The 19,625-nt window shown below is 41.8% G+C and overlaps 1 protein-coding gene across 8 annotated transcripts in view; it reads right to left on the bottom strand.

Annotated features, from left to right (window-relative positions):
• SLC4A4 (solute carrier family 4 member 4) overlaps positions 1-19,625 on the bottom strand; it is a 245,757-nt gene that overhangs the window by 109,521 nt on the left and 116,611 nt on the right. For 7 of the 8 annotated variants that reach the window (XM_074993785.1, XM_074993788.1, XM_074993792.1 and 4 more), the window contains 2 exons: positions 16,060-16,220; positions 13,177-13,356 (listed from right to left, as the gene is read on the bottom strand). In XM_074993785.1, the coding sequence (XP_074849886.1) occupies positions 13,177-13,356; positions 16,060-16,220 (341 nt within the window). The remainder of the gene's footprint in view (positions 1-13,176; positions 13,357-16,059; positions 16,221-19,625) is intronic. The other variant, XM_074993786.1, reaches the window with a different exon arrangement.

Here is a 19,625-nt window from a genome sequence, read left to right as displayed (position 1 = left end):
GTACTCATCCCCTACTTTTCCAAACCGTGGGGGTGCAGGGGTGGGGAAGAGTAAGCCATTCGCGTCCTCTCTCTCTGTACTTTCAGTAACAGACATGCAGCTAAATCACATTTGGGGGTTACAGGTGTTGGAAATTCTTAGCAAAAAAGAAGCCAGACTCTTGAATTCAGACTTTTACCGAGAACTGACACTAAAAGAGCATGAAAGTAGTTTGGACAGATAGCCACAAATAGCTCTTAGATCCTGAATTTTCTTTTAAAACAGAGCACTATATGGAGAGCAAGCATCTTCAGGTTACCTTCTCATGTCTTCCTTTTACTGAAAGAAACTCACAATTCCTTGTTCTTCCTCATAAGAAAGACAACTTGAACGGAGAGGGTGAAGGGCAAAATTCAGCCTTGGTGTTTCCTAATTATCCTGAGTCTCCAATGATGAGACCTCATGACCTGTCCAAATTCAAAGCCATTTTTTCTGTCTTCACTTGGCAGAAGCTATGAAGTTTTCACTCAATGATCTGTTCACACTTACATCTGTGCATCAGAATCTAAGAAAGTGGGACGGGAAACTGATGGGAAGTGGTGAGCATCCCACAAACCTAACTGAATAGAGCTGAATAGATGGTCAGGGAAAGAGGGGAACATTTGGCCACCCACATGAGGCAGAACATAGGTTCTAACACGTCAAGCTTGCAACACTTGGCAAGTTCCATGCCCCCACGCAACTCTCTTTCACAATATTATAAAGCATCGATGTCAAACTCTTGGATAAAGTCTTCAGTTCAGTCAAGGCTCAAACCAGCATTTTCTACACTGCCCTCTTCAGAGCACAGGTGGGAAGCTGCAAGCACTATACCTGTGGCAGCTGAGCTGATCTTATTAACTCCCATCCGAGCATCCACTGCCCTAGTTTTAGAAGTCACCCAAAGGCACCTCAAAACAAGACGACTGCTGACCAATGTGGCATGGTGGCTTCTAGAGTCTCAAAACATCATAACCACAGATGCAGCACATATGTACCTGACCAATTTTCACTGTCAAAAAGCAACATTGCCCCAGGAACCTTAAACTGCTGCAAAGACAAGCAAGACAACCCACCATTTCATGCAATCAGCACTTCTGCAACAGCTTCTTGTGAGAATGTAACAACATCCCTACCATGGGATGTACACTGCATTAGAGATTGCCAATGAGAGCCGACAGGGTTTCACAATCCTGCCTTAACTCCCCTTCTACCTAGAGAAGCAGCAAATGGACAGGATGACCCAAAAAGCGAACAGCGTGATGGTGATTTGCCTTGCCTACCCTAGTCACCATGCTGAGTCACTGTCTCCCCGACTCTGCTGGCCAGGCTCCTGCGAAATCCTCCACAGCAGAGAAACACCTAAAAGCAGCAGTAGAAACTCCAAACTCCTACCCGTCTGCTCAAGACTTGCCAGTTCAGGGTGCTGCAGTTGCTAGTTTGCACCTCTTGGGTCCAAGTGAGGTGAACCTGGCATCAAAGCACTAAAGATCTTAATGCAGAAAACTGGTTATCCTTGAGCTACGGTCTCATTTCCTATGGGCTGTTTTTCCCCCAGCACTAGTGAAGATACACCTAGGGAATTCTTCCATAGGCTCACAAAAGAAGAATATTTTCTTGTGAGAATAGCAGGACCAAGACCTGAATGACACCATTTACTCCAAGAAAGAAAATGCCTACTGGAAAGAAGAAAGGATGGATGGTGGATCGTGCACAGGGAGCAAAAGAAATAGGATTGGTAAGAAAAGCAAGTAAAAAAAAATAGCTTTGTGTTAAAAAAAACATGCCACCAAAGAGGTCCCACCTCACAGGCAGATATCAATGGCTACAGAAATACAAACATGAATAGACTCTGTTAGTAACTTGTGGCATCCTCACAATGCTGACACAAAAACAGGGATTCCCACCAATAATTTCTATCTGTGGGTGGATTTTTTTTCTTCCCATGTACACAATTTTTAATGTGTCCTGAGGCATATGCAAACATGCAGCACCAACAGAAGACACAAAACATAGCTGATGGCATCCTGCTAATCAACTGTGTGGCATTTGACTTTCTCCTGGGCAGCCACACAAGCACACAACTTACTGGAAACACAGATGGCCACAGGCAGATTTTGACCAGGTAAAATGGCTTTTATCACGTCACAAAAAAAAAAAAAAAAAGACTATGTAGTGCCAACCAAAGGCATTTTCTACTTTAAAAACCCTGTTTCATTAAAGGCACCCCATATTACACTTATGCTATGTCTACACTAGCCCAAAACTTCACAATGGCCACGCAAATGGCCATTTCGAAGTTTACTAATGAAGCTCTGAAATACATATTCAGCGCCTCATTAGAATGCCGGCGGCCACAGGACTTCGAAATCGACATGGCTCACTGCCGCACAGCTTGTACAGATGGGGCTTCTTTTCAAAAGGACCTCGGAAACTTTGAAATCCCCTTTTTCCTATCTGCTGTTAGGAATAAGGGGATTTCAAAGTTGCCGAGGTCCTTTAAAAAAAGAGCCCCATCTGGACGAGCCGCACGACGACGAGCCGCATCAATTTCGAAGTGCCACATCCACCAGCATTCTAATGAGGCGCTGAATATGTATTTCAGCGCTTCATTAGTAAACTTCGAAATGGCCATTTGATTTTATTTGTGCAACTTTTGTCTGTATCTATTTTGGTTTGATATTTTCCTCAAAGAAGGCATAAATGTTGTGACTCAGGTTTCCATTTTCAATATTATATAAAGAAAAGTCAAAAGCCATCTGGTTGTAGGAATAGGACAGTAATACAGAGGTGTAGGCTTGGAGCAATATACAATCTGAAGCATGTGGAGTTGCAGATTACCCGTCCAGGTCCACTTGGAAGACCAACTTAGCAGAAGACCAACTGTGATGTAGTGGATCGACCAGGCCTGTTCCTCAGTTTCGAATGGATGTATCCGAAGTTTGAGAAGATTCAACCTATGCTTGCTGAACACAGATTCCATTCAACTCTACTCTCCAGTTTCCCAATTTAAACTAGATTGTAAGCTGGTATTTACCAGAACCCTATCATAAAGCTAGTTTGTTTCCCCTGGGAAAACACAAACACTACCCAGAAGTTCCATGTTTTTATGTCAACCAAAAAGAAATGGAGCCTCAAATTTCTGTAGATGACCATGTGCCAGGCCTGAATTAACACAATTATATTCATGGCCAGCGGTGTCCTGTCACTGAAATAAAATACAGCATAGAGGCCATGTGCTAGAAAAACTCTAGCAATGCTATCTCAGATGGAGAGAGAAAGAAGAGAAAATATGGGGGTGGCGGGTAATGTAACCTCGAGACCAGCTAATACACTATTCAGGTGTAAATACAGGCACATCAGGGAGCACAAGAACAAGAAATCCTGCAAACGTCACTCTTCAGAAGTTCACTCTTCTATGCGTTTGGAGACGGGGAGAGAACTTCCGTATTGGAGTCCTAATTCATCAAAGCACTGTACTGAAGAACATGCTCGTATTTAAAGTATGAGCCACATATGGTGATGTGTTGTGATCAACAAGAATAATTGCCTGAGTACAGACCAAGTCACTTCACCATTTCTGTGAGAAGAGTAATGTTCCTTCCCCACCCTTGGGCCTATACATTCAGGTGCTAGCACAAAAATAAACTAGTCCAAACCTCTTCAACTTGACATTTCAGTCTAAGGGGCTGTACGGTTACCTTGTATTGTTCTGACATCTTATGGTTCACAATTCAGACATCTAAGGATTACTAAAGCCTGCTATTGTTTTGTAAAGGACCCAGTCCTATCGTCACTGAACTGATGGTACCATGCTCTGAAAACAGTTCCTCTGAAAGCAGTAAGACATGAGAAACAGGGGTAGAAACAGGCCCTGAACAAACTGCAACATATCACTGAACAATATATTTGCAGAGTGTTGCCAGCTTGTGATATACGTAGACCTATGAAGATGCATATTTCATTTGTAAGGAACGTGAACAACTAATTTAAGCTTTGCATTTGTAATAAATTGTACAGCTGGCAAACCTTGTAAAAACTTGCTTAATAACAAACATCAGACATTTAAACACATAAATGATAGCAAACCTACTAAAGCTATTTCTTTAGCACTAACTGCTTTGAGGGACGGGTAATGAGATTATGGGTCCTTTCATCTGTAAATTGACTATCTGACTTTTTCCAGGCTGGAAGCGGTTACAAAGCGTTGGCTGCTTAGCGACCTAAAGAATGAGTTGATGATCTTGGTCTGGTCCCTAATGGAACGCATCTCCATCAAAGAAAACAATACAGTCATTGTCTCTCATTGGCAGTTTTGCTGGCTGAATGAACTGGAACCAAAACGATCCTTTCACCACTACAGGATGGAGCTTTGAGAGAAGTGCAGGAAACACTGATGGGGCAGCCTAGGGGAACAGGAGCAGCTAGTGCTGCAGGTTGTCTATGCAGAGAGGATTTCCAACCTCTCCAGCAGTCAGTATGTTCATGTTTATTTAAGAGCTATTAACTGCTAAGTGTTTCCCCCTTTCTAGATTTCACCAGGCTGACCCACCACACTGAAGTGGCTCTGCCCTCCTTCCCATTCCCCCAATCATTGACTTACTTAGCCATCCCACGCTGGGGCTGCGCTGCACTCTGATTTCATCATCCAACGTGCGGGTTGCTAGGCAGGGCACAGAACTCTCAAGCGGGCTGCGGGCTTTAGTGTTGCAAGCAGAAGACACAGCAGGAAACAACAGCACCAGCAAAGAAGAAAGAAAGCAAAGGTAAGTAGTAAAAGAAGAGGAAAAAAAGCTAAAACAAGAGCACAAGCGTGTTAGGAAAGACAGTGTTTGAACACCCATATTGTTAAACGCTCAAACCCACTTGTTCACGTAGCACCAATGTTCTGGGAACAGCTGGTCACTGAGGGTATGAAAAGCCCCATTGCAATTTCACCCTTCAAATACTTACTAATGAAGGTTAACACATACCGGTCAAATGTTTTAAGTCTGGGTGCCTAAAGTTAGACATCTAAATTCAAATTCAGATACCAAAATAGAAGTAGCCTGGATTACAGAGCAGCTCCAGCTCCCAGTGGAATAAATATGAGATGTGAGTGAACAGTGCCTTGGGGAAAAGGGGCAAATTGAAAAAGTCAAATCCATTCTCTTTAGGAACCCAGAGGTGAAAATCTTAGCCACTGCACATGAACACAGATACTCCAAGCACTGTTCTGTAAATGTATTCCATTTTGGGGGCACTTAAATAATTCAAATGACTAAATCTGCTGTTTTCAAACATCACTTGAAAACATCTCTTTTCCTCTAATCTCTCTCCTTATGTTGTTACTTAACTCTGTTCCTGTATTATTCAATTCTCTATAGAGATTCGGGCCACAGCATTCATGAGAGACACTGTACAAAATAAAGCAGTGTTGTACTGTACAATAAAACATTTGAAGAGAAGAAGTTTTCCATTATCCAGATTCATCATTATTTATTCTATTTTTGAATACATTCTAGCCCCTAAGAAGCAGTATAATAAATGTGGCTATTTGAAAAACACTTTCACTAGCAAACTTCTTGTGTCAGATCAGAGAAAAATTTACCTACAATTCAGCTCTCTATTTCCAGCAACCCTCTGCATAATATGTACTAGGTAGTTTAAACACCCCTCACCTCCCCACAAGGCTTTTTAACTTGACATAATTTATTAATTTGAAACAGACAGGCTCGCTCTCTCAGTTTCTCTCTCTCAATTTCTCTTGCTTTTGCCCCCACGATTTACCTAACAAGTTGTCAATTTGTATGGTGTCAGTATTCAAGACTCTGACAAAAAAGGAAAACTGGCCATCTAAATAATAGCAGCTAAAATTTACAGTACATTGCATTTTTCCTCTTCAAAACCACTGATGAGCATGTTCTAATTAATCCTCATATACCAAAAACAAGCAGCCCTGTGGCTCCTTCAAGACACCAAATTTATTAGGTCTTAATCTTTCATGGGCAAAGCCTGGGTTTTGCCAAGAAAGCTCATGAATTAATAAATCTGTTAGTCTCTAAGGTGCTACAAGACTGCTTGTTATTTGTGAATTTACAGACTAACACAGCTCTTTCTCTGAGACTAATTCCTCATACACCTATGTAATGCAAGGTCAATAGTATCTCCATTTTGTACACTGGCAAACTAAGGCAGACTTGTGCCAAACACAGAAAATATCAATGTCAGATGTGAGATTAAAAACTCAGGAATTCTTGTCTTCTAGACTTGTGTGCAGCGCAGTAAGTAAATGTGCAAAACCTAAAATTTCAGGAGTGGAATGCGTGGCCAGATAGCAAATGACTGGTTATGAAATTCAGTGCCTATGCTGTTCATTGCTTCATATTTTTTAATAATGCCATATTTGGTGCCCAGAAACGAAGCCTTACAATTAACATAAGGAACTCTCGAAGTCATCTTAATAAAATGAGATGTAACAATGCAGTCCTCTTCCCCGTGCTGAAACCAACATTTCAATTAAATTTGTTTCATTTGACGTTACTGTTGAAATTACAGTGCATTCTATGAAGACAAATGAAGGACAGTCTCTTTGCAAGAGCAATTTTTGGTTTCACCAGCCAATAGGATCCAAGTGGAGATCTTTGCTATGTCTGCTTTTGATAACCACCTACCTCATTCTGAAGCAACAGAGCACAAATTGAACCTCTCAAGTCCAGTAGCCTTGGGACCCGCCTGGTGCCAAATGACAGAATTTGCTGGACTACTGGAGGTCAATATTGCCTACTAGCATTACCAGCACTGCTTACTGGGCTCTAACAAGACATTTAGGGGTAAGTTAGAGCTAAACAACAGCACAAAAAAAAGAGAGCCAGGACTGGTGGCTATAAACAAACGTTATAGGTCTACTGGAAACTTGGCCCCACCCAACAAAAGTGGTCATCTAGATAACTAAAATCATGCCAGATTACGAATGTTGCCGGACAAGAGAGGTTCAACCTATTCTTGAAATGAACAGCCCATATTTACCACCCTCCTCCAGCAAAACACCCGGGAATTATGATTTGCATAGCCTCTGTCCTATCAGTGGATGTAATCAAAGTAAAATGCTTTCTGGGAAAAGTTCTTCTTGGAAACAATGTTGGCTGGGAAAGACCAAGACCATCACTACTTAGAGGTATTTAAATAAAACATTGATTTAATAACTTGCCCATAAAAGGATTTTAAACTTCAAAAACATTTTAGCCAACTTTATCACCTTTTTAAGAGCAGTAACTAAACAAATGGAGTTGGGAACAGAATGATTATGCCAGCACCTGGCAAAGAGAGATGGCCATCTGCTGAGATTTTCAAAAGGCACAAAGGGTAGCCAGCTGCTATGGAAGCTGGAAACCTGCCTTTGAACATCTCTTTCCCTGCCCCTTATAATGATGAATTTTATGTACGTTTCACAAATCTCCAAGTAAATTTAATGACAGCAAATATGAAAACAGATATTAACACACTGCTACGGCCCTTCCCAAACTATTACACCAAATTGCAACAAACCCACATTCTGCAGTTTAGAGACAGTCACCCAGCTGGGCCAGAACCCAGATTCTTTGGCTCCGAACCTGCAGGCTACATCTACACTTGCATTCCTCTTTTAAAATAAGAATGCAAATGAAGGAAAATCGGAAATGTAAATAAAGCACAGATCTACAATTCTTGCATTTCATTTGCAGAGTCTCTTTTCAAAAGATTCTTTTGAAATTAAAAAAGCAGTGTTGACCTGGCTCCTTTGAAAATAAACTCCACTTTTGAAAGAATCCCCCCCTTTTTTCTTTTTTTAAAAGGAATACAGGTTCTTTCAAAAACGGGGTTACTTTTTGAAAGAGCCATGTCTACACTGCTTTTTTTCCTTTAAAAGAATCGCCTTTGAAAAGAAATTAGGCAAATTAAGTGTGAGATATGTAAGTCAGTGCTTCATTTGCATTTCCGATTTCCCTCATTTGCACTCCTCTTTTGAAAGAGAAATGCAAGTGTAGATGTAGCTATAGGCTTTATCACCTGAGCTGCCGGAGATCAACCATTAGATATCATTAATAGAAGAAAGGACTCCTTTGTGAATTAACCAATACAAGGCAACAGTCAAAACACAGTGTGTGAGACACTTCTTAGGAGTCATCCTGTTGGGACTTCATGACTGCACCCAATAAACTATGAAGACTAAATATGTCAATACAGTAAGGTCTCAGGAGTATGGGAGGGTTCTGTTCCATGCACCCTCGCGTAAACCTGGATTTCGCGCAAGCTGGGGTCTGGATTTTTCCCTGGCAGAACACATGCTCTGCAGCTGGGAAAGCAACAGAAAGGTAAGTCCTGTGGTGGGGGGGGCAGTTGGGGAGGGTTAAGCCAGGCAGTGGGTTGGAGCTGTGGGAGTGGGATGGCCTAAGCCTGGGGTGGGTTAGGACTGCAGGAGGGTGAGGGGTAGAGTTGAGCACAGTTGGTAAGCTGGGCTGTGAGGGGGTGGGGAGTTGAGCCGGAACCAGAGCCATGCCTGGGTGGTGAGCTGGCAAGGGGGGGAGGGGGGTGTTTGCACCAGATCTGCATGGGGCGGGGAGGGCAGGTAGCTTGTGAGCCAGCCGGGGGGGGGGGGGGGGGGGGCGTCACACTGGAGCCACTTGGGGTGGGGGAAGCGGCTTGTGACCTGGCATGGGGTGTGTCACACCAGAGCCGCGCAGGGCAGAGGGGGTGGCTTGCGCGCTGACATGGGGGTTGTGCCAGAGCCACGCAGGGTGGGCAGGCAGGCAGGCAGGCAGGCAGGCAGCTTGTGAGCCAACAGGGGGGGACTGCACCAGAGCCGCACGGACAGCAGGGGTGGCTTGAACCAGAGGCGCCTGCAAGTGGTTTAAACTGGGCCAGGGGGTGGGCTCAGGGTCAGACACTTAAGAGCAGGGTAGCCCAATCTGAGTCCATGTAATCTGAGACCTTACTGTATTTCAAATATCACCCATAACTTTGTTAGAATATGTAGCGTTTACAGAATTTAGACCTTCCTACTTTTATTACATTGCTCATAATAAGACTGCAGTAGCAAAATGAGTTAAATAATCCATTTCTCTCCATTTCCAATAATTATTTCTATCGTCTATCTTTTTCTTGATATCTTTGACAGCATACTAATTAAAGTCCATCATTTCTAAACCTTTTCATGCTCTTGTTCTAAAAAGATAAAAAGATTTTAGAAAAAATTAACCATTTTACAGTTTAAAGTGAGTTATAGAATGGCAATCTTCAAACAATTAAATGATTCAAAACAAAATTTGTAATTCCAGACATATGATAATTTAAGAGAGCATTACACTGAAGTTTTTTTAAAGAAAATTTTGTCATTAAACAACAAAAATTGCCAACAATCCTAAAAGAGGCTTGACCTGCAAGCATTTTACTGTTTCTCCCTCTTTCAGAATAAGTGATCTAGTGCTAAGAAGGAGGAGAAGCAAAAAATTGTCAAAACTTCTCCGAGTCGGTTTATTTTCCGAACCAAAAGATCAAAATAGGTAACAGGTAATTTCTGAAAATAAAACTATGAATATAGCTCTTACACTCAAGAAATATACACTATATCACTTCTATTCTCTAAGTATTGACTTTAAGTATGCAGGTGTTGTGAGTAGAGAGAGCAGTTTTACAATATATGAATGAGTTTCTAAATAATCTCCTAAAAGTAAAGTGTTTACGGCGGGAGAGGAATAGTCACAAATTTTGGTCAGTGGCAAAACATTACTGTGTTTCAGAGCTGAAAAATGGACCAACTCTTAATGGAACATCAGATACTATCCTGATGACTATCAAATGAAATATACACAATCACACCTCTCATCTGTTTTACTGAAGGAGAGCGTCATTGCAGACTGATGAACTGGACTGATTTTTAGGCACTTATTTAGAAAAGCATCACTGCTCAGGAGAGCACTGATGCATAGGTATAAGTGCTGTCTGAAATAAGGAAGATGTGCTTAGGTATCTCTTCAAAATTAAGGCTTCAGTGAAGATGCAAAGAAACACAGAGGATGCTGAAAAACAAAGCAGACCAGCCCTAATCTGTGCCTGCAGGTCCCGTTGGTAAGGGTGACCAGGCAGGACTGGAAACACATTTGTGGACCGGCAACTCTTGGGAACTGGAGAAGAGAACCAGTGCTGCCCAGCAGCTATCGTTGGTCTAGCTCTCATGTCAGGCCATGGCTGAGGGCTTGGAGAACATCCAAGAGCTGCTGTGGTACTTCTCCATCAGTTTGAGAGAAGGGTGATTTTAAGCAGGCTGTACCTAGAGCAGAGTCTCATTGCAACTGGAATAAGGGCTGTTTTTAGCCTAAAAGTCAGTTTACACCAGGATGAGGCTTACGTGGTTATCCCTCAATTGCATAATTTGCAAAACTATATTAGCAATATTTTAACCAGTTCTGACAAGATACTCAGCTCTGTACAGCACATAGGGGAAGACACCACCACTGCCCCAGGGGCTTACAAGCTAAGAGAGACAGAGAATCCTGTTAAAATACAGAACACATTATATGGCTGACTATCAAATCTCACAGGCAGTGGCAACACTAGCCCCTCCTTTCAGAAGGGCTGTAGTAATGTGGCACTTCAGAATATGCTAATGAGGTACTCCATAAATATGCAGCACCTCATTAGCATAATGGCAGCCACACACACTTTGAAACTGCCAGTTTTGAAACACATGCTGCCCACATAGCCAGAGGCTCTTCGAAAGGACTCCCTGATTTCGAAAGCCCCATCTTCCCATCCAGTTTTGGAAAGAAGGGGTTTTTGAAATCAGGGGGTTGATTTGAAAGGCCCCCCAGCTACATGCGTGGCGTGTGTTTCGAAACCGGCAGTTTCGAATTGCACATGGCCGCCATTATGCTAATGAGGCACTGCATACTTGTGCAAGTGCCTCATTAGCATATTCTCAAGAGTCATATTACATAGACCTTCTGAAGGGAGGGGCTAGTGTTGCCACCACCTATGAGATTTGATTGTCATCCGTATACTGTGTTCCGTGTTTTAACAGGATTCTCTGTGTCTTAGCTTAGCCACAGCCACAGCATTGCAGGCTTTGGGGGTTGTTTTTTCTTCAGGTGGGGTATTTTGTTCATTGGTTGGAAATTTTGTGGTTCATCACCAAAGGACTTAGCTGCAGAAGTGAAGGACTGAATGAAGAGCTGGCAGCAAAGAGGGGAAGACCATTTCTGTGTAAGGGGCAGTGAGGGGCGTGCGGAATGGGGGGCATAAAAATTGTGAGAAAACTGTATATATTCTATACAATGTACTTATTCCACCTTTAATGTGAATGAATCTTCTACCAGTTCTGAAGAAAGTCTCCAATCACTCCCATGTCATACAGAGTTTGTATCAGATTATCACACAGGTTTCAGCTCACCTGACAGAGTTAAACTTGTGGAATTCCCTGATGCTGGAGGCCAAAATTGGCGGGATTATTTTTATTTGTAACAAATAAAAACAGGTGTGAATTACAGAAGCCCTTGGAGGTCCCAAGCATATCTTACAAGGTAAATAGGTACATTAAGATAAGGGCAATTGGATCTAAGTGACTGCCCATGGAATCAAAAAAAACTTAAGTAGTCTCAGCCAAATTGGTATTATGTAGTAGGTTAGGCACATGATCAGCTGTTTACATGTCCTTCTCTTAAGCATCAGTACACCATGACACTTCTACTTGTGGTATGGACCTGATCCAAAGTCCAGTGAAGTCAGTTCAAGTCCTTGTCAGGCATCCCCATATTCTTTGTGAGGAACCAACCACCTGATCCCACATGGAAAATCCTATCACCCTTCTCTCAGTTTCTAAGCTCAGCGGGAGCATTGCTTTCTGTACAGAGGTGTTGGAACCACGTCGTCTTTTTCACTCTACCGGATTCTCATTGCACATATTCTCAAAAGAGGTCCCATCCAAGACACCCCTTTGATTGATTCCATTCTCCCTTATTTTCCTCTGTTTGCATGCAGGTTTATACAAGGCACTGGTATTCAATACCTTTTTTATTATTATTATTTATTACTATTACTATTGAAAGCAAGTAGTATTACACCTTCACACACACACACACACACACACACACACACGTCAGTCCCAAAAATAAAAGGACAATGTGAAAAAGGAATTGTTAAGTAATGAAATAGGACAAGGGAGATGCTGGTATGTATTTTGAAGCAGAATGCATAAAGCAGAGCGACCTTTGCTCCCATTAGTACTGTGATACTACCATCCTCTCACCTTGACTTCCTGCTGTTTTAAAATGGTAACTTGTAAACGTTTTCCACAGCACACTGGGACGGTTTGCAAAATTCCAACCCACACTAACGTTAATTGGTCAAATGTGTTATTCTTGCTTTTCTGGATACCATTTTCTAACAGGTCTGCTTTCCTAAGAACAAATCTCAACGCACTTTTCACTTTGGATTTGCTATGGATGCCTCCATAAACTCCACATAGGCCTATGCATCCACAAATATATACAAACACACACATGTGGAAGGCACATGCACACCGAAAGCTGTTTATATACATACAATAGAATGTTGTCGTATAGGATGAAGAAAGCTTCCTGGAAATCAGCCATAACCACAACGAACAACAGACACAGTGTATTAAAAACTAAGCCAACTTTTACTACCTTATAATAGTCAGAGCCCCAGGGCCTTGCTTTAAAAAGTCCCTCTAAGGCTTCTATTAGAAGCTTTAGTTTGCATAAAAAAAAAACAGTCTACACTTATAAAAAGATGAATATTTTATACAACTAGCTTTAAGGATCTCAGCTGCTTTCTTCCTCTATATGACTACTGAACACTCACGCTACTCTTTAACACCTTCCCAACATCATCTGCAAGGGTGTCACTGCAAGTTTTACCCTCTGAGCCCCATGGATTATTGCATTCTGCTACCTGATGCCTATCGCTTGGCCCTCTTGTGTTTGCCCAGTCAGTCCAGTGAAAATAAGGACACAACAACATGCCACAGCAACAGAGACCTTAGCTGATGCATTGCAAGTTGTGCTGGCTTTGCTTCTTGTGTGTTAGAAAAAGCATGGGCATGAGATGGCAATGGAATTAGTTTTTCGGTGGGTTTCTTTCAAAGTTTGGAAGGCTACAGCCAACTGGCCTCTGCATTACCATTATCAGGGTTGGTAAACATCCTACTTGCACTGGAGACGGTCTTCCCGATGTCAGCCAGAGAGCGAAGGTTGGATTTCTTGGTCTGGTGCCGGTGCTTCCTGAGCAGCGTGTAGGTGACCTTGTCCTTCATGTCTAGTTTCAACAGGCCTGTCTCAATCTGATTCTCAACAATCATCTCTGTTACAAAAAGGAAGACAGAGACGGGGGTGAGAAAATCATAAAGAGCAAAGTTACTATTATTAGGGCGCTACTTTCAGCTGTGTGAGTTCATCGTGTTGCTTTCACATTTTTCTCTTTCCTAATATTTTTTAAAGTAGGTTTCCTTTAAGAATTTCTTTTTAAATGAAATTTAACCACGTTTACCTTTGAAAAGTCACCAGCCCTGTTCCAGGAGGCCCTTAAAAGAAACATTGCTATCATACCAACAGAAGCATTGCATTGCAATATTGCATGGACTTCAGAGGCAATGACTGCTCTCTCTCATTTGGAAATGAAAAATGCTCATGGACATGAACTGTTATCAAGAAGCTACAGCAATACTGCAGGTGAAATTCGGGCCCCACTGCTGCCAATAGCACGAGGCATGTTGACTTCCAGAGGGCCAGCATTTCTCTCCACAGGTTTCCAGCTCCATGCAGCTTAGTGAGAACTATGGAGCAAAATTCCTCAGAATGACTGCACAGTTAAACCACAAATTTACCCATATATCCACAGTATGGTTGATGTTAAATTACAAGGCAGAACTCAGGCTCAATTCTATGATCCCTGAGGAAAGTCCCCCAATGGCAAATATTCCACGGTGTTATGGGGTCTTTTCAGAACCAGGAGCATTTTCTTTTTCATGCTCTGTCCTAAAACTCTTCCTGTATTGCCTATCCACTGCCTCACTGACAAATGTTCTGCAGGAGGCAGGGACCCTTCCAGCATTAGAATTATCTCCTCTACTGACCATCATCAGTATTGTCAGTTCAGGCAAAAAATGTTTTATTTTAAACAGACCCGCATGTTTCATCCTTAACTGAGTCACCAGAAAACTGCTTTTGCCCCAATGCAAACCTTTCCCCATCTCATCAACTCGCATTCTGTCCCTCTGTCAGGGAACTCCTTATAAAAACATATCTTTATGTTTCGCATCTACACACGAAACGTGTATTGAAATAGCACTCAGCAAGGCAGCCTGGAGGCCCTCTATTTCAAAATTGCCCCTACTCCCTGTCTACACAGCCCCATTCCAAAATATTTATTTCAAAATGCGCACTATTCCTTGTGGAATGAGGTTCACAGAACTCAAAATACGCTGCCCACTGTTTTGAAATAGCAGTTTTGCTGTGTAGTTGCTTTCAATTTTATTTGGAAATAGAAGCCATAATTCCAAAATAACTTTGCTGTACAGACACACCCTTAGAGCAGGCGTAACCAACCCGTGGCCCGCATGCGGCCTTGGACAGCTAGTAATGCAGCCCCGCAAGATCGTAAACTTCAACATTATTATGTGATTTATATACATTAACTATATTATATATTTTATATGCGGCCCAAGACAATTCCTCTTCACTCAATGCAGTCCAGGCAAGCCAAAAGGTTGCACACCCATGCCTTAGAGAGTCCACAGAGCAGAGGAGAGTTCAGAACTCTCCTCAGGCAAGCACCACCAACTATCAGCAGACAGGTAACTGAACCACTAACTCTAAGCTCAGTTCTGCTCTGACTACATGAAATCCAAGCTATTAATTCTTTAATGTCACGCAAAGCAAAAAGTCCACAGGGAAACTTTACACAGGCTGTCACTGAGGTGCTCTTTCAGTTGGTATTAGTGACGTTCTTGAATATCATCTTGGATGTGGAAACTGTATTTCTCTGTTACACCATGAATTAACAATAACTAGAAAGAGGTACGCCTATTCACGGGGCAATTTATAATAGTATGAATTCAGTTTCTCTCATTAAATGACTAATTTTCTGCTTAGCCTGGTAGAGGGGCAAATATTCCCAAAGATTATATTGCGCTATTGTCTGCTCATGAGATTTGCTGTTTTCTTTAAGCCTCAGCTCCACAGAACCACATCCTGAAGCAAGAGTCTCAAAGTCTAATTCTCACAGTTACAGAGAAAATCTTGGAAATGTGAACCCTCAAAAATCAGAAAGAAAATAAAAATAACCTAAAATGGATTATTTTTAAAGTTCTCATTTTCAAATCATTCCCATGATATTCTGAGGATGAACTCGTGGGGTTTTTTTCCCCAATGCTTAGCCCTGGAACAGCTGTAATCTGAAGTCAGTATAGTAGATTTAGAAGCAAGCAAGCAAAACTGTGGAATATAGCACTACTATTAGCAGTGCGTTCAACGCGAGCAGAAGCAGACCAACAGTGAATGTTTTTGAAGCCCTACGTGTAAGGTCTGACAGCGGGGGGAGATGGTACGTGCATCCCCCTTCATCCACGTAACTAACAACAACTGCTCTAAAGTATCTGAACCCTGATGGGGAGCAATCACTTCTAGAAGCAAGACGACAGATCACTTTCCCTTCTCATTCACTGCTCTGTTCTCAGGTGAGATGCCCCACAGAAGAGCTAGTTCATGGCAAACGCAATACCGATTCCTAGGACATGGACTTCTGTTCATTCAGAGCTGGACTGAAAGACCAATCACCTTGCACAGGCTACTGAAGAGCCATCAGATGACTACACCTTTCAGTTACAGCAAAACCAAGCACGTTGTATGCTACGAGTGAAAGCTACTCCAGAAGGCCTGGGACATGGGTTGGCTTTTGAATATTGACGAACCAGCCACAAACTCATTATCACTTTCGGTGACAGCCATTCTTCACTTGAGTGGAAGGGGAGAATTACTGAAAGAACGTCCATGGACGCTTACTTACCCACTACCTGAGGGAGAGATGTGGCCTCCAAGTCCAGCAGGATAGAGCCTTTCTCTATACACGTCCTCAGCTCAAACAAGCTGTGCAGGGACAACGTAGCAACATGAGGCTTGCTCCATCTCTCGCCACCTTGTTCCACTTTCTCTTCAAACTTTATCCACCTATGGAGGATCAGAGTAGCAAGAACAGGTTAAACATGCTGCCTCTAGCACTGCTGAATGCATAGAATGTTGCACGGTGTTGCCAGGTTTACACATACATGATGTCATGAACGCACCCCTTTCAATTAAGAAAAAAAAAAAATGCAACCCGGTTCTGAACAGGCCAAATGTTTCCAAGTTAGCTATGGTACTCCCCGTAAGTGGAGAGCTTGGGCAGCTGCCCAGGAGATTCAAATGCTGCCCACCTGATTAGCAGAGAACCCACAGCAGCCAGTAGGTGTTTCTATTGGTGAAGCACATCTTCATATGCCTTGGTGCACATAACAAAATTTATTCTGCCCGCGGATGGAAGGAAAAATAGAGGGAAGCCTGCACCTAACCCGTAGTGGGCCACCTAAATGAAAATGACTTGATTTTAAGAGGTGTTCAGTCCCCAGAATCCCCTATGGGCAATACATTATCAGCACCACTGGAAATACCGTCACTTGAATTTAAACACCTAAAGCATCAAAGTTTGAACATTTTGGCCTCAGCTTTTAAAGCTATCAGGTAAGTAGAGGCAAACCAAAATTAAAATGACTGAAATGTATCATGAAAGGGAAATTATGAAATGGATCTTACATTGTGAATTTTTTAGTTCTGTTACGTCACATCATACTTTGAACACAAGAAAAGAAGGCAATCAATAATAACACCACCACTCAGCTTTTATAGAATGCTTTTCTTCCACAGACATCAAAACATTTTACAAAAGGAGGAAAGCACCACAATCCTATTTTACAAATGGGGAAACTGTGGCACGAAGAGGTGAAGTGATTTGTCCGAGGTTACACAGCAACCCTGTTGGTAGAACCGGGGTTAGAAGCCAGGTCTTTTCATTCCTGATGTGGAATCTGTCCATTGGGCTAAGAAACACAGAACCTCCACTTTAGTGTCTCTCTGGCACATTATTGCTCAAAATAGTATGTGCAAGACAGCTATGTACAGTCAATTGAAACTTACTAATAAAGACAACAGTATATTCTCACTAGCTCGTCTGAAACATCCAACAGAAAATTGCTTGAAGCCTTTCATAACTGAAAGACGTTTAGTTTTCCACATTCTGTATCTTGCTGTTTAATGATTCAAAGACATTTTCCTAAAAAAATCTGCAAGCTCATCTCTTTGGCAGATTAGAGCAAAGGTTAAATACCACCTCACGTAAAACATTATTTACACATCTAAAACCATGGCATAACAACATTAAAGCATCAGACCTAAACCTTCCAAAGCAAAGAAAATTAAATAGCTTCAATTTTCACTATTGTGACTAAATATAGCAGATCATACCAAAAGAGTATGATCAGCAGGCTAAGGCTTAATGCAGCCAATAGCCAGATGGGTTCTTTCCCTCTTCAAACACAAGTAACAGAAGTTTTGCAAGTTAAATTCTGCCCTCAACAACCCCGCCTAGCCACTAATGTGGTCAATTGGTTTGAACAAGTGCGACTGACTGGAACTTGGCAAACAATTCCAAGGCGGTAGAAGGAGGAAGAAATTCAGTTCTCTTCCTCAGTCATATTAAAACTACAAGTGCTAGCAAAAGAACAAGGAATGCATGAAAATAAAATTCTCTCTAAAGAAAGCAGATATGACTACACTCAAAGGGAACTATGAGGAAGGAAGATATTTTTATATAATCAATTCTCAGAATAGAACATGCTTCAGAAATGGACCTTAGGGTACATCTGTACGGCTGGGGAAGATTGACCACTCAAGGTCAATCTTCTGGGGTGCCATTTCATGCATGCACAAAGCAGCACTTTTCAAGGGTCAACGTCGAACTCATAACTCCTCACAAGCCACAAGGACTAAGGGAGGTCAATGGTAGGAGAGCTCCTGTTGACCTTCTGCTGCGAAGACCACCAAGGAAGTCAACCGCTGTAAAGTCGATTTTAGGTAAGCAATTGGCATACCTAAAATCGCGTAGCAGCCGTTGATCTTCCAGGTAAGTATAAACGCAGTCTTACCCACAAAAGCTCATTACCCAATAAATAAAAATTATTAGTCTTTAAAGTGCTATAGGGCTGTTTGTTTGTGTTTGTTTTTGTGAAGCTACAGACTTGTACACATACCTCTCTGAGATGCTTAAATGTAAGCCATTCCTGGATATTACTTTAACAGATTGTGAAAAATAAACATTTAGGTCATGTCTACTCTACAAAAATAACTTTGACGTACAACATCCTCGTATGCCTTGGTGTACATCACAAAATTTATTCTGCCCATAGATGGAAGGAAAAATAGAGGGAAGCCTGCACCTAACCCACAGTGGGCCACCTAGATGAAAGTCACTTGATTTTAAGAGGCACAGAGTCCCCAGATTCCCCAATGCGCAACGCATTATCAATAGCACTGGAAATACTGTCACTTGAATTTAGGCACCTAACACACCAAAGTTCAGACACTGTAACAGACTTTGAAGTTGAGCTTCTACACATACCCAACTTACCTTCAAAATAGGACACTACTCCATTTCCGGGAATGGAGTAAGGACTTTGAAGTTGGGCTCCCTAGTTCAAAGTTAACTTCAAAGTAAGGGAAAACGTGTAGACTCTCTGCACGCTCCTTCAATGTAGCGCCTAACTTGACACACCTTTATGGTGTCTAATAATAGGGCATTTTTACAAACAAGAGCTCCACATTTAAGCATAATGAAACTCAGGTAACTGTTAAATAAATTATTTACCCCACTGAAATTACATTAGTGGAGGGTGGAACAATTGGTAAATAAAACTCAGGTGTTTCTTGGCTAGATAACTCTATTTTGAGACTTGTAAAGTCTTTTTACCCCGAGGAAATGTGATTTTGGTTTGAAAGTACTGAGCAAGTACTGTTCGGTTTAGAGGCTGGGATTTCCAATGGGCACCTGAGACAGGTGTGCATCTTCCATGGAAACATATCTATATCCCTTTCAACATCAAAGAGACATGAGCATTTCACTCCTTTGAGTTCCACAGAAAATCCCAGCTGAACAGATGTACTGAATTTAACCCTGCACGAACACAAAGTCTGCCTAGTAAAAAGGCCTTGACATTTTTGTGGAAGGTGTCTAATTCACAATAAAGCACTTTCCCTTGTTTGATTTGGGCTTGGTTTTTATTTGTTTTTCTCCATATAATCTGCCATGTTTAGCTTTGATAAAGTAAGCTTCAACTTATTTTTTTAAGTGTTTGAACTGCTAACTGCTATATTTAGTGTGCTCCTAAAACTGAATAGATTTTCCTGCACACATTCTGTTTCACAATCCAAACATTTAGTTTAGCAATCAGTTCCAATTCCTCTTCTTTTGACACTTCAATCCAATAGGTATCACACACAATATCCTGGAGGGATGAAGAATGGTGTAAAGAAACCATTTAGCTT

Source organism: Carettochelys insculpta, chromosome 4 (assembly GCF_033958435.1).
Source record: "Carettochelys insculpta isolate YL-2023 chromosome 4, ASM3395843v1, whole genome shotgun sequence".
Taxonomy (NCBI): domain Eukaryota; kingdom Metazoa; phylum Chordata; order Testudines; family Carettochelyidae; genus Carettochelys; species Carettochelys insculpta.
This window is presented reverse-complemented; position numbering and strand designations above follow the sequence as displayed.